The following is a 13,433-nucleotide window of genomic DNA, read 5'->3' on the forward strand; positions in this document are numbered from 1 at the left end:
TGAAGGGAGAAAAAGGGAGATAAATAATAGTTCAAGAGACAGAAAACTTGAGAAAATAGAAATCCTTCGTGATTAGAATGGCAAACATGAAATGAAAATAAAAAAAAGAATTACTGGAAGCAAGAAGGAAGAAAATACTTGAGTTGAATGAGAATAACGGCAAAAATTAAAAATGAAATGAAGGTCTGAAGGAAGGGAATGAAGAAAAAGTAGAATGTAGGAACAAAGGTATATCAAAAACATAGGACGAGATATTGCGGAATTCCGTTATTCACTTTCAAATAAACCAATCCAAATCAACTAAAGAGGAAATGAAAGAAAATGAGGAAAATAAATAAGAGATCATAGCAGACGAAGATTTTAATCCATTTTCACGTGGGTTTATCACACCCAATCCGTCCCAACAGCGCTTTCCGATCATTCTGATCACTCAAGGTAACTCGACCTCGTCCGGTCCTGATTCGCACGGGATGATGACCTTGCCCCGCGGAGGATGAGACAGAACTCCCAGACACGATCGCCGTGCCATTCCCACGACCACCATCCCTAACACCAGCATTCCCTTCCGTCCTTAAATTTTGCGAATCCACCTCTTCCTCATCTTCTTCCTCATCATCACTCCGCGAATCCTCTGCCGACCCACTCTTCAGCACCTTGACAGCTACACGTAGAATCATCGTGAACCATAAAATCGCGAGGATCTGCAGGAATAACAGGAAAGAGAGGAAAACCCATTTGACGCGTGGACTCATGCAAATGCGACCGCCCAGATCTCGGAATGGCTGGAGGAGGTGGCTCCAGTTGTTTAGGTCAATGGATGCGGCGCCGTCTAGGGTGGCGTTTGCAGCGGGTGAAATCATCTCGGCTGTAGTTGCAGAGTAGCAACCGTAGGGCATAACGTCTGGGACGTTGATATAGATAGACCACCAGAGGAGATTGTAGACGATATGGCGGGAGATTACCCAAGTGACAAGGAAGACTATGAAGCCCGCCGTGCAGGCACGTTCGTACCCGAGGTATTTGAGGATTTTTGCGGCCTATATTGTTTATTTCGTGTTAATTATCAATTTTCAATATCCCTCTAGAACTGGTGGGTCGAACGCGGTGAAAGAGAAAGTATGTTTGCTTGCTTACCGGCAGCAGAAAATCGACAATGTCCATAATGCAGAGGACGACGTTGGCGACATTATAAAAGCCATAGACGTAAGCAGACCCTAAAAGGGTGCTTGTGACTATGTGATGGACCAGCATCTGACAATAATCTTTGCGTCTCTCCTCAATGTTGATAACAAGGATCTGTTGGAACCAGAACGCCAGCTGCGTCAGACAGTACCATTTGAAGATACCGGAGATATCTCTGGAGGGCCAATCGGTCCATATCTCGCGGAAATTATACCAGTACTTAGAATTGTACCAAAGGAACTAAAAAAATAATTTTAAGGAGCAAATCGGAGTTAGCAAATCACGTTTCGTTATCTTTCGCGGTATACGCAAGAGTACACCCCGCGCGGCGGGGGGCGGGGGGGGGGGGGGGGGGGGGGGAGGAATTCAAAACTCAAAATTCAACAATAAAATAAAAACGAAAGAAAGCTGCTAAATTGAGCAAATAAAACAAAACCAGCAGAAAAAACCTACCACTCCGTAAGCCCAGAAGCCAAAATAATAAACGAGAATCCAGCCTTGCTCCGCCAGCCGGACAGAGGCTTTGTGTTTCAAGCCGTATCTGCGGGCAAGGGGCTGGAAGATCCATTCGATGGCAATCGCTCGGACGGCGGTGAAAGCGAGAACGCCCCCCATAACAAAATAGATATCATCCCAGCCCTGGACATATGTACCCTTCTCAGGCTGGTAGTGCGGCAATTGCAGGAAGGGGGAGGTGTACGGCCTCAGCGACGGGTAGAGGTTGTGAAGGGCGAATATCATTGTGAGGATAGTGACGCAGATACCTATAAAAAACATTGCATCGGTACTTTTAGTGATGGGATATTGGGCGGGACAAAGATTGAGGAACATTTGTATATTGTACCTATCTGGTTCTGCAGCACCCATTGTCGAAAATTGGTCTCCGGCGTTGGCTTCACCTTCGTCATCCGCCGGCCTTCAATGGTAGAAACACAGGCATTGACTTCAGAGACTGAATTGGGCTGGCTGGAGTAAGCTCTCGCCATTGTAAAGAAAGAGCAGCCCTGGCGTTAACCGCCAAGCTACAGGGAGCTAACTGTTCAAACGGGAGATATGACGCGCGAGCAGCTTCGGTATAGCTTCTGTTTTGTGTTGGTTTTGGGTCGGGAAAGGGAAACGACCGAATTGGAGATACGGCGCCAATTGATCACTGACGCGGTGATCTGGAGCTATCGAGGTCGCCTATAAGGTATAGAAATAGGGAGGAGGCATGTGGAATGCCGCAGCTCGCGACGTTGGAGAAATGTGGTCGTGGTGTATTTTTTGTCTCGTTTCGGTTGTGGGATGTCGTTTCCCCGATGTGGAACCCGGAAAAGCTATCTGGGACAGGGGAGAGCTATTTACTTAGGTATTCAAGCAGGGTTAGCAAAAAGAATGTGACAACCTGCCAGCGGAAAGTCACGTACAATGAGTGACAAGGGACGTGCAGAGAATGAGGAGATGGAGATAGGAGAAGCGAGAAGCACAAGCAAGTAGCATTCATGATACGTACTAACAGCAGAAGCACAAGACAGCGCAAGTGAGGGTCCAGGTTTCAGAGTTTCAGCAGCAAACTCAACATAAACAGATGGGGGTAGCCGAATTGAAAAAGCAATTGATCCACAGCAAGTTGTATTTTACAGTTAGTTATATATGATATATGAGTTGGTTATTCTGTGGGCTTGGTTCTCGCACGATGAGAGAGAACAGACGCAAAAAGAGAGAAGTGGCTCTCGCGCAGTGAAATAAAACGGTCGCGGGCCTGGCAAGTTGTAATTAATCAATGAATAAATATCTTGTCATATCCAGCTTACTCCCATGTCTCACGCTGGCTAAACCGACAGGGTCGTCTGGAGAGGACCACGGTTGTTGTTGTTTTTGTTGTTGAATGTGGAGTCGGGTACTGGTACACTGCAGCCAGGCTATTTTGCGTGCACCGCCAAGTACCAGGTACTGGCTGGGTCCTCAACAAAACACGCCCCATCCCGCTTCCGCTGGCTCCCCGCCTCAGTCGCCGCCGACTGCGTCTTCGTTCTTTCATCCTCCTCCTCCTTGGCCTCTGTTCCCAATCACTCTCGCCCAATTGGCCACGCTATGAAGACGTCAAGCTGCAGAACACAGCCGTGTCTCCCTGTTCATCTGACCAGCTAATCCCAAACTACCATAAGCCTTGGTTGCTGACCAGGGTTCAGATGCGGAGGAATGAACATCAGTTGGTTTAAGTCAGTTTCCCCTCTGCTCATCCATACTCATATTTCTCGTCGTGACGTCCCATCACGGATTATCATCTGGATCCCTCTCCGTGATCCTGCAGCGGAACGAGAAATGTGGCTTGCGCGCTGCGCAGGTCCCACTTTTGTTCCCTCTTCCTCTCCAAGCCACGGCGTGTTGGTGTTGGTCCCGCAACAAACATTTCTGAGCGTCAAGGAAAAGAAGGAAGGGCACGTTTCAGGGTGGTTGCGGTGTGCCTGAATGCCCTGAACACCAATCCTTGGAAATCCATGGGACAAGGACCCCGCAGCTAGTTCCTTATTAGCTGATCCAGCGAACTAAAAGGCAAATTCGCCGCTTCTTTCTGCCATTGAGAGATTGGTGTTGTGACTGCGGTCTGACTGCGTCGATGAATACTCCCCAGTTCGATTGATAGTTACCCTTGCACCGTTCTTGTCTCAGAGGGGGGACGAAAGCTTTCCATCTGGCATTCCTCCCTCGGCATCAGACTGCACGGTCCATGGGAGATCTCGTCCTTAAATCCGAAAGTATATATATATATATATATATATATATATATATATATTTTTTCAGGAGTAAATATAAATAAATATGGGCTCCTTGCCTTCTGTCGGGGTACCACCCACGCATGGGATTGTCTGCACAGGGGAAGCAACAGAGTGCGTAGCGCAAGACTGTTGGACAGGATCATGATGAAAGGATCGGTGGAGGAGCTTCCCTGAGATGATAATGTTACGGGGAATGTGAGTGGCATGCTCGATACGCAGCGCAGCTAGATTTCTATCTCACGTTGTTTTGGTCCCCAGGATATCACACCATCCATCCTGCAATATTTAAACGCGGGAGTATCTGCCTCCGTAGCGCGCTTTCTGTGACAGTGACATTCTTTTTGCTTGTTTATATCCAATAGCAGGCTTTACATGCGCTATAAAGCAAGCATTACAAAAGCTCGATTAAGCGCCTAAGATACGCATAATTTATAACCCGGACAAATCGTGGATTCATATGCATCTCCCTCATTATAACATCATATCAAATAATAGTAATGAACAGGTTCTGTGTTTCTCCGTTCATCATCGAAAGGGCTGTTGTCGCAAGCTCCATCCCTGGCCAACATCCAACATTCCCATCGCGATTCTTTTCCACATCGAACAACAACAGCACAAACGCACATATGGCGAGCTGACCTCGCCCGCCGGTCATAATGGGTAACTACGATACGTATGTCTTCTCCAATCTCTATCCACTAATAAATACTAAGTAACAAAAATGTCTAGCTACAAAACCCTGTTGATCTTCTTCTCCCCACTCCTCTTTCGCAAGGCGAGATCTTGCTTCCACTCCCTCCGCTCCTCGCTCGCCCAACGTCCCCAGCCTCGTCCCTTGCCGCCAGGAGCAGCCCTTGCCCTGAACATTCTCTTCATCTCCACCTGTCTATTCCTCTTACTTTCATTCCCCGCCTGGACAGATCTGAACCCGCATGCGCCGTCCTCGAACATCTTCGCCCTCACTCAATCTCGCCTTAACACTCCGACCGAAATCCTCTTTAACCGCCTCGCCCGCCTCCGCCCAAACAATACCCTCACCAGCCTCGACACCCAGCTAAAAGCAAAATTCACCTCCCCCACCCTCCGTAGACTCTACCTACGCTACGGTCCGGAAACCCTACTAGCCTGCCCTTTCTGCACCCCGGATGCCGAAACAACATACCTCCTCTACTACCTCCCCTTACACACCTTCCTCCCCCATCTCCTCCACCTCCTAATAACTGGCCTCGTAACCTCCAACCCCCTCACCGGCTCCAGTGCTAGCCGCTTCCGCTCGAAATTCACCCTAACAGCCCTCTCCCTTCTTCTCCTCGAAACCCTCCTCGTTGCCTTCTACAACCCCGCCTCCTCCCCCAACCCCGCAAAAGCACACCACAAAACCCCCTCCGCAAATCCACAAGACATCCCCACAAGCTTCCACAACAACCTCACGACCTTCCGCCTACTCACCTTTACAATCTTCGACGCTCTCGCCGCCGGCACCATCTACCTCGCTGCCACGCATAGATTCTTCTACACACCCCCGACCCCGGCAGAGGTCACGGATCAACTCGTTGCGATCGCCTCCGCGACCCTGGCCAACGCCACGGCGAAAGTGCATGCGGTTAGCGTCGTGCGGAACGCGACTGTGCGGGATCGCGGGCTGAAAGCGAGGGATGATGCGTACTGGACGGCTGTGGTGGCTATGGAGGGCTCTGGGTTGTTGGGGACATCTCTGGGAGGGCTAGGGGAGGGGGGTAGTGTTTGGGAAGAAGAGGAGGTTGTTAGGGCGATGACGAGCGTTATGCGGAGGAGAAATGCGGGGAGGAAGGGGGATGTGGTTGATGTTGGGCGGTTGGGGGTTGAGGCGAACTCGTATGTTGAGGGGATTACGGCGGGGTTGGGGAGGGGGGATGATGATGATGATGATGGTGATGGTGATGGTGGTTATGATGGTAATAGCCGAGATGGAAATGGGAGTGGGAGAAGTAGAAGTAGGAGTTGATTGGATTTTATTTTGTGTGTTGATTTTTTCTGGTTCTATGCATTTTTTTTTTCTTTTGTTGGTTTATTTAGAGGGGGTTCTGCATTGATAGATATGAGCGTATGCAATATTTTATCCTTTCTTCTGTATACAGTCGCTCATCAAGGTACATTTAAAAGCCGAAAGAAAAAGAAATGGGTCCCAAACCGATGCACGACAAAATGGCAAAGGAGATAAGAGGAAAATTTTGGCCTAGGGAAAGGGTATAAGTACAATAGCAAACGAAGGGTAGTTCAAACACTAGCTACCCTCACCAACCCAAGATATAGAACCACTGGTGTGACGCCACAACTCACAAACGAGTGCATATGATATCAAAAGAAAAGAAAAGAAGGGAAACATCAGGTGTCTAGAATCGCAGAATCCAGGGAAATGCCTAAGACCAATACACAAAGAAAAATTAAAAGAATCTACACAGCGCGATAGAATGGACGATAAGTTAGTCAAGGGGTATCACCTCCAACCTCTAAACAACCCATATCATCCCTCAATATCCCTCTGCTTTTGTATCCGTTCCGCCCCCACCAACTTCCCCAATGTTTTATATCTCAGCCCCTTCCCAATCCGACCGATGTGTAGAAACATGCACAGGGTGATTGGCCGGATGTTCTGGGTGCGAGCCTTCCGAATTCCTCGAAAATTTTTCGAACTGTTCGTGATTGTTGACGATGGGATGGGATATATTCACCCGATATTTAGCAGGCACGTTGCGCATGGAGGGAGAGGTGCTGACAGGGGAGCGTGTTGAGTGTGAGTATTTCGATTGCGAATATGCATCGTCGCTCTCGCGGTAGAGGGGCAAGGAGTCCTTGCGGTTGAGTTTGAAGGATTTGTGTGCGCGGCTGAGGCTGTGCTTTAATGGAGGGATGGCGTCCGGGGCAACAGCCCCGTTAGTTCGGATGTGACGTGCTTCTAAACCAGTTCTTTTCGTTCGGTATATGAAGGTCTGCGTGGAGGTGTGGTTGGTGTTAAATTCGCGGAGTCAGAGGCTTTGTGGTCAGACACAGCTGGTGGGAAAGGGGAAGAGACATACCACGAAGATATTAACAAACCCAAACACAATGGAGATAATGCCAGCGCCTAGAACTAGCTGCCAGAAGGTAGAGCCGATGGCGTCCTTGTTCATGTCCGCTCTATTCAGACATCCTATGGTTGATATGCCAAGGAGGATCATAGCGATTCCAAGAGCGAGAAAGCTCGAGTGTTTACCGAAAAGACCCCAGTATTCAAGAAACCAGTCCTCGAAAAAGGCTACTTCGGAGGTAATAAGGAAGACTGCACGATTTCCGTCAGACTAGTCGAGATAGCAGGAGGGGAAAAGGAATTTCTTACAGCTTATAACAATTATTATAACCCGGTTCATTGCATCGAAAAAGAAGAAATTGGTGGCAGTGGATGTCTTAACCAATAAGACTGAACATGCGGCGATAATACATAGGAGACAGATTATGTTGAAGACCCGTATGACATTCAAAATGATATAACCTGGACCAGCCAGGGATTTGACAACGGCTGTCATTGTTGGAAGGTTGACAGCCGATCGATGGAAATGATGCAGCGACCAGGTTGGAATTCAAGGTGCTCAGAACACGTAAAGGGAACGATATTAATGTTGGAGGTCGATTTCGATATCGGTGTTGAAATCCAGAAACGGGTTTGAAGCTGGATAAAAAGTATAAAGTCTTTGAACCAGGAACTCTCTTGGGAAAAGCAAAGGAAAAAGCGGACGAGTCAAGTGCAGAAAAGGGATGGAATTGACCGGGGGGGAGAAGCTTTTCTTGCTTTGATAGAAGTTATTGAAGGAGAACAGGATCAATCCAGAATCAGTGAAAGGAAAGTATGAGTGTTTAGTAGCATTGCAGTGAAATGAACATAATTAATCCGCTTGTTGTTGCCGTCAGAGACAACAACCAATACAACGCGAAATTTCGAGACAGGACGAGAATAGATGATAGGAAAAGAGGAAACAGACGAAGAACGAAAGGTGGAGGCCGAAGGCAAGAGTGCAGAAAGAGAAAGAAATAGAACAATGGGCGCAACGCTGAGCAGTGAAGAGAGAAAAAATGAAGCAAAAGAGAGAAGGCTTCAGCTGTTTCATGAAACAACAGCAAACGGTGAATACCGAGAAACAATCACCATAGTTCCCATCGGCTCAACTACCCGTGGTGGAGACAGTCACTCCGCTCGTTCCATGTGTTGATATGATTTGATACACCTCTATTCTGTCAGATCTGGAGAACTCGTGTGAAGGCCTCTTGAGGTGACTCCATTGGCGCCGGATATTTTAAGGCACCAGTCACAGGGATGTTCAAGCCAGGACAAGCAGTTGAGCAGTCAAGGTGGGTTTCATCATGATATTCTGCAGACTGGGGATATTGGGCAGGACTGACTGCCGTCCTGGAAGCCAGTCCGCTAACACCACGACACCCCATGGCGAGAAGCGAAGGACTGGATGGCAGCTAATCTTGTCAATGAAGTGGGATGAGGTTTTGGATGAAACAAAGTTGAGGATGTCGTTGTTTCGAAGGCGGGGCTCTGCGAAGGTAAGAGCCGCATGATTGGTCAACACGGCCCTGGCGCCTTGGTTTAGCCGCCAGGGGGCAGATCTGGCCCACGACAGTGCGCACGAAGAACGAGGAAGCGGAAGAGCAACAAATCTTGTGTAATGAAGTGGATTCCAACGAGTAAATATAGAAAGTGTCCAAGGGACTTGAAAGGCTTATTTTAGAATCTTTGGCTGTTCAAATGTTTTTTTTGCTGATGCTATTGGTGCGATTGATGGTATATTAGTAATTCCTTAGTCATCGTATAGATCTCTTGCCTTTGTGTGTTTGTTCCAGCCAAATTCGTCTCTTCTTCGCTCGTTGATCGCAACTCCACCACATCTTCACCGCCAGGACCACAGACTCCTGACTATCGACAGCTCTTCTCAGACTTACCGTCACTATGGCTCGTGGAAACCAGCGTGAGAAAGCGCGTGAGAAAACCCAGAAGGAGATGGCCGCGCAGGTTGGTGGTTTTTTCATCTTTGCCTCACAGTGGGGAATAATATCATAAAGTGCTACCATCTCAGAGCAAGGAAGCTAACGTATACATTCTCTTGCGGCCCTAACAGAAGAAGAAAAACACCCAGTCTGGCACAGAGTTCGCTCGTACAAAGGAGGCCCAGGCCGCCATCATGCGCCAGAAACAAGAAGCAGGTATGTCTGCCTTCTCTCCAGCATGCTAAGCTGAATGTACCAAATATCAGATTGACGCTCTCACCCCAATATATTCTTCTTGATTTTATTCATATCCACCTCTGTTTGTACCTCTTCCCTCCCTCTCACTGTCATGTGGCCCCCTGTGGAAGGAAGCTGTCGCCAGCCAAAATGAACATCGAGCTAACCGATTGACATCAAATAGCAAACGCCAAGAAGGCTGCTGAAGCCTCCAAGAAGAAATAAAATTACTCACGCCGTCGCCCACTTGTCTACCTGATTCGCGACTTTATGGTTCATTGAAATATATGGCTGCCTTGGCTTGGGGTTCTCTTTCCTTTCTTGAGCACGGTCCTAAGTATATATGCGCATATATATTATGTTTATATTTATATGTGTATATGTCTACTTTTCCCCACCACACATCTTCTCAATCTTGAGATCAGACAAGACATTCCGATTTCAAATCGACATTGTGAACTAGAAAAGATACAGGACGAAGAGAGGTTGTTTGTGGTGAGGGCGAAGGAATGGGATAAAGGACAAAGTGCAAACCGGAATGAATTTGGTTTCCTGAGCCTATTACATTGAATGTTTGAGTGAGTGGTGTGTGTCTGTACGGTCGCTTTTGACTTCTTCTGGATTTTACAAAGTATAGGAGTTTTAAAGGAGTGAGTTTTCTTCTCGTTTTACTCGTTTTAACTCGTTTTACTTTCCTATTTTGAGACGAAATTGAGGAAGGAATACCATTGTTTATTATTATGGCTATGTTTGGTGCTTTTCTTAGTGATGGCATGCGATGTCTTTCCCACTATCTCGCTCCCTCTTCTTTTTAGTCTGAAAAGAATCAGCTTTCTGTGTGGGAGGTCCTACCACCTCAACCCCCACCCCCCCTTTGTCTTACACGTTTTGACTTATTCCCCCCGAGTTTTGTTGAACATTCATTTTGCTTTTGAATGATTAAATTAATAGTTCTGCCTTTCTAGCTTTTTAAATTTTGCAGGATGTCGTTGTCCTCCTTGCTTTTACTTTGCATTCGTTTCCTCCATTGCCCATTGTTTGGAGTCAATATACCCTGAGCTACTGGAAGTGTTGTTATTAGCAATAGCGTGATAATACAAAGGCAGCAGTTGTTGGTTTTAGAATCAAGTCAATTTCTCTTCATCTTTTCTCAACCCTTAGGTCTCATGGTCCATCGTCATTATAATAGCAGCTAAAATAGCTAGCTAGCCCAGGAGGAGCTAGCCAAGGCCCGGTTATTAATTTTATTTCATGATTATTTTTCTAGTTTCAGCCATTGTCATTTACCCGGGTTGGGCCGTCATTCCGCTTCTGCGGCTCTTTTATTCGACGAACCCATATCTTCCATCGTTGGTTAGAATATGAAGAAGATTTTTCTGTGGCGGTAACGACCGCAGGACCGTGAGCGGCGCCGGTGCCCTCTATGTCATGCGCTCCATTCCCCCCTTCAGACTCCAGATTCAGCCAATCAACATCAACCCCAAACCGCCTGGCAGCAAGATCCACAAAGATCCACAACCCTTCTCCATCCCATGAAACCTCCGTGCCAAAACGTGCGGTCTTATTTACAATCGATTTCCTCAATGTAATCACATCACCTTTGTCACCCCCTCCACTCCCATCGTTATCCCCCACAACTTCCAACAACCAAAGCAAAAAGTTCCAACCAGAAATATCCCGTCGGTGAGAGTATGTGAGACACCATGAATGCACTGTCTCAAGAACCATCCTCGCAAGGAGCCCTAGATAGAGGGTTACCGGCTGCTGCTGCCCCATTGTCACCATAGTTGTTGACAATATTTGGCATCGGGCGAAGGCAAGCGCATTGGCAAATAAGCCCATAAACTCTCGTAGGTAGGCGAACGCATAATAATTTTTTGGGTGATGCGTGCCCGCCTGCAACACGATGGATAGTTCGTAGTCTGTGATTTGGTTCACGGCAGCTGTAACTGCAGCTACAGCCTTGGTACCAGCCTCAGCCTCAGCAGCAGCTTCATAATGCGGCAAATGATGGGAACCCGCGAATGCCGCCACGGGGTCATCGTGGCAAAAGTCCAAAAGCTGCATCATAGTCCATTTCCGGTGGTACCATAGAACGGGGGATTTTGTGTGACGGTGAAGCGGGGAACGGAGGATTGTTGTTGTAAATGAGATTTCGGTATGGAGAGTGAGTGGGTAATGGTTTGCAGAGCCGGGGCATTGTGATTGCTTTTGTTCTTTCAAGGCGTACAGTCTGCGCTTCCGCCAATTGCAGGCAGTTAGGTGTTCGGAATCGAGGAGGAGGAGGATTTCGGTTTGGAGGAGGAGAGTTTGGGGCGAGTAATCTTGATCGATGTTCGAATTGCGGGGGGATTGCGAGGCGTCTTCACGGGGTGCTCCTGGAGAAACATGTCCTTGATTGCTACCAGTTTCTGGTTTCCGGGGCAGTTGCTCTAGTGAGGAGAGAGAGGACAATATTTGACGTGCTTTTATGAAGCATTGTACAAGCGCTTTCTTGGTGATGCCTATCTCATGCCCCTCCTGAAGGAGGTCACCAAAGCCCTCCGGAAGGAAATGAATGTCGAAAATTTGATTACCTCTGGAGGAAAGGATCTTTGTTAGGGTCGCATGATAGTCTTCTGGTGCGGACATTTGGGTATAGGCGGTTAATAAATTGGCTGAGTCCTGGAGTCTCCGCCGCGAGGAGAATACCACTGCACCTGTCTCGGTGGGGAGGTCCATGGGAGCCAAAAGCAATATCACGTGGCACCATGCTGGCCCAAGCTCCCGCAAACCACCATGGTTGAAGACAAGTCAAAATGGCAGAAAAAGCGTTGCAAGGTGCTTTCGTTGTTCAACAGTTGAGAGCGACGAAATAGCGACCGAGACAACACTGGAGTAACGCATCACTGCTTCAACCACTTAACCAACACCCTAATGCCAAAACCTCATTCGCTCTCAATCCGTTGAGCCCACCTCAGCGTTACCTCTGGCCTTTGCTCGCTCCACCAACTTCAAGGCTACTGGTATATATCTCGAAAATGCCCTCACTACTCATCACCGTCCTGTTCCTTAACGTCATCATATATGTGGTTAATACGGTTGGCGCCGCTACAGTAGATGGTTTGGTACGAATCACCCCAGCTCCCTTCTCTAGACTTTCTGCGCCTCAATCCAATGAAGAAAAAAAGTTCCACATTTGAAACTCCCGAAAAGAAGCTAATTTATTCATTCCTTCGTAGCTATGGCTTCTCTACATTCAGCTACCCACAGGGACGTCGCAGATCGCTCGAGAACAACGCCATATGAAACGAGAAGTTGTGCAACTCAAACACGAAATGAGCTCGACCAGCTCCCAGGATGAGTTTGCAAAATGGGCCAAGTTGAGACGGCGACATGATAAGGCGTTGGAGGCATATGAGGCTAAGAGTATGTTCTGGACACACTATATTATTATGTCGTTCTTTTTTCTGTTTTCCCTTTCCCTTTCATTCTTTCAGCTCTTTGGTCTCCGCCCCTTGCACTTGGTACAGACAGACAAAACGAAATCAATCTTCAGTGGTGTTCAAAACACCACCACGAAAACGAAAGCACGCAATTCTAACCCACAAAAACTCGGAAAACAAACAGACAATGAACTCACCCAATCCAAATCGACTTTCGACATGACTATCAAAATCGCTCGCTGGGCAGCCACCTCTGGGCTAATGCTCTTCTTGCAATTCTGGTACTCCAAGACGCCTATTTTTACATTACCTCCTGGTTGGATTCCATGGCAGGTGCAGTGGGTGTTGTCCTTTCCCCGTGCGCCGATGGGTACCGTGAGCATACAGATATGGGGCGGAGCGTGCGCCACCGTTGTTGCGTTGGTTGGTGATGCGATGAAAGCTAGCCTGGCATATGTTTCGAAGCCAAAAATTGACCGGATAAAACTTGGAGCTACTATGGAGGGGAAGGAAGGGAAGAAACGCCAATAATGAGTGGGAAGGGATGTCTACGATAAAAACGAATACATACATACCCCTGTATATACATTAACACGATGTCCATGTCTAACTTATTCAAATCTAATGATACTCCTCTTAAAAACGGGATAATGATAGGTGAGGAGAATTTATCCTACATATCGGAAGCCAGAAACACAAATTCCGATTTTATGGCGTTAGTTTTATATAGAATATACAATATCTTCATGTCCATCAGATAAAATTTTAATCATTTGAGTCTTCAACAGCTCTAATGAGCCTCAGTGCTTGACTCTATGATGTG

The 13,433-nt window shown here is 47.5% G+C and overlaps 7 protein-coding genes across 7 annotated transcripts; 3 read left to right on the forward strand and 4 right to left on the reverse strand.

Moving 5' to 3' along the window:
- Positions 1–371: 371 nt before the first annotated feature.
- On the reverse strand, positions 372–2,889 carry HCBG_02243 (sphingosine N-acyltransferase lag1; the record flags this gene model as incomplete). The annotated part of the gene is made up of 5 exons (XM_045429292.1): positions 372–1,037; positions 1,135–1,422; positions 1,636–1,946; positions 2,027–2,525; positions 2,675–2,889. The coding sequence occupies 4 exons, from the start codon at positions 2,166–2,168 to the stop codon at positions 372–374; spliced, it is 1,407 nt and encodes a 468-aa protein (XP_045289187.1).
- A 1,773-nt stretch (positions 2,890–4,662) lies between these two features.
- Positions 4,663–5,925, forward strand: HCBG_02244 (uncharacterized protein; the record flags this gene model as incomplete). The annotated part of the gene is made up of 1 exon (XM_045429293.1): positions 4,663–5,925. One exon carries the CDS (start codon positions 4,663–4,665, stop codon positions 5,923–5,925), a length of 1,263 nt encoding a protein of 420 aa, XP_045289188.1.
- A 403-nt stretch (positions 5,926–6,328) lies between these two features.
- On the reverse strand, positions 6,329–7,483 carry HCBG_02245 (uncharacterized protein; the record flags this gene model as incomplete). The annotated part of the gene is made up of 3 exons (XM_045429294.1): positions 6,329–6,910; positions 6,998–7,239; positions 7,297–7,483. 3 exons carry the CDS (start codon positions 7,481–7,483, stop codon positions 6,506–6,508), a joined length of 834 nt encoding a protein of 277 aa, XP_045289189.1.
- A 370-nt stretch (positions 7,484–7,853) lies between these two features.
- On the reverse strand, positions 7,854–8,658 carry HCBG_02246 (uncharacterized protein; the record flags this gene model as incomplete). Its single annotated transcript, XM_045429295.1, has 1 exon — positions 7,854–8,658. The coding sequence occupies one exon, from the start codon at positions 8,394–8,396 to the stop codon at positions 8,190–8,192; it is 207 nt and encodes a 68-aa protein (XP_045289190.1).
- Positions 8,659–8,847: 189 nt separating this feature from the next.
- HCBG_02247 (uncharacterized protein) lies at positions 8,848–11,856 on the forward strand (the record flags this gene model as incomplete). The annotated part of the gene is made up of 3 exons (XM_045429296.1): positions 8,848–8,973; positions 9,080–9,164; positions 9,370–11,856. 3 exons carry the CDS (start codon positions 8,911–8,913, stop codon positions 9,408–9,410), a joined length of 189 nt encoding a protein of 62 aa, XP_045289191.1.
- Positions 10,455–11,906, reverse strand: HCBG_02248 (uncharacterized protein; the record flags this gene model as incomplete). The annotated part of the gene is made up of 1 exon (XM_045429297.1): positions 10,455–11,906. The coding sequence occupies one exon, from the start codon at positions 11,904–11,906 to the stop codon at positions 10,455–10,457; it is 1,452 nt and encodes a 483-aa protein (XP_045289192.1).
- Positions 11,907–12,205: 299 nt separating this feature from the next.
- HCBG_02249 (CHD5 domain-containing protein) lies at positions 12,206–13,141 on the forward strand (the record flags this gene model as incomplete). The annotated part of the gene is made up of 3 exons (XM_045429298.1): positions 12,206–12,292; positions 12,407–12,593; positions 12,795–13,141. The coding sequence occupies 3 exons, from the start codon at positions 12,206–12,208 to the stop codon at positions 13,139–13,141; spliced, it is 621 nt and encodes a 206-aa protein (XP_045289193.1).
- Positions 13,142–13,433: the final 292 nt, after the last annotated feature.

This window comes from Histoplasma capsulatum (genome assembly GCF_000150115.1).
Source record: "Histoplasma capsulatum G186AR genomic scaffold supercont2.3, whole genome shotgun sequence".
In the NCBI taxonomy this organism is placed as follows: Eukaryota; Fungi; Ascomycota; class Eurotiomycetes; order Onygenales; family Ajellomycetaceae; genus Histoplasma; species Histoplasma capsulatum.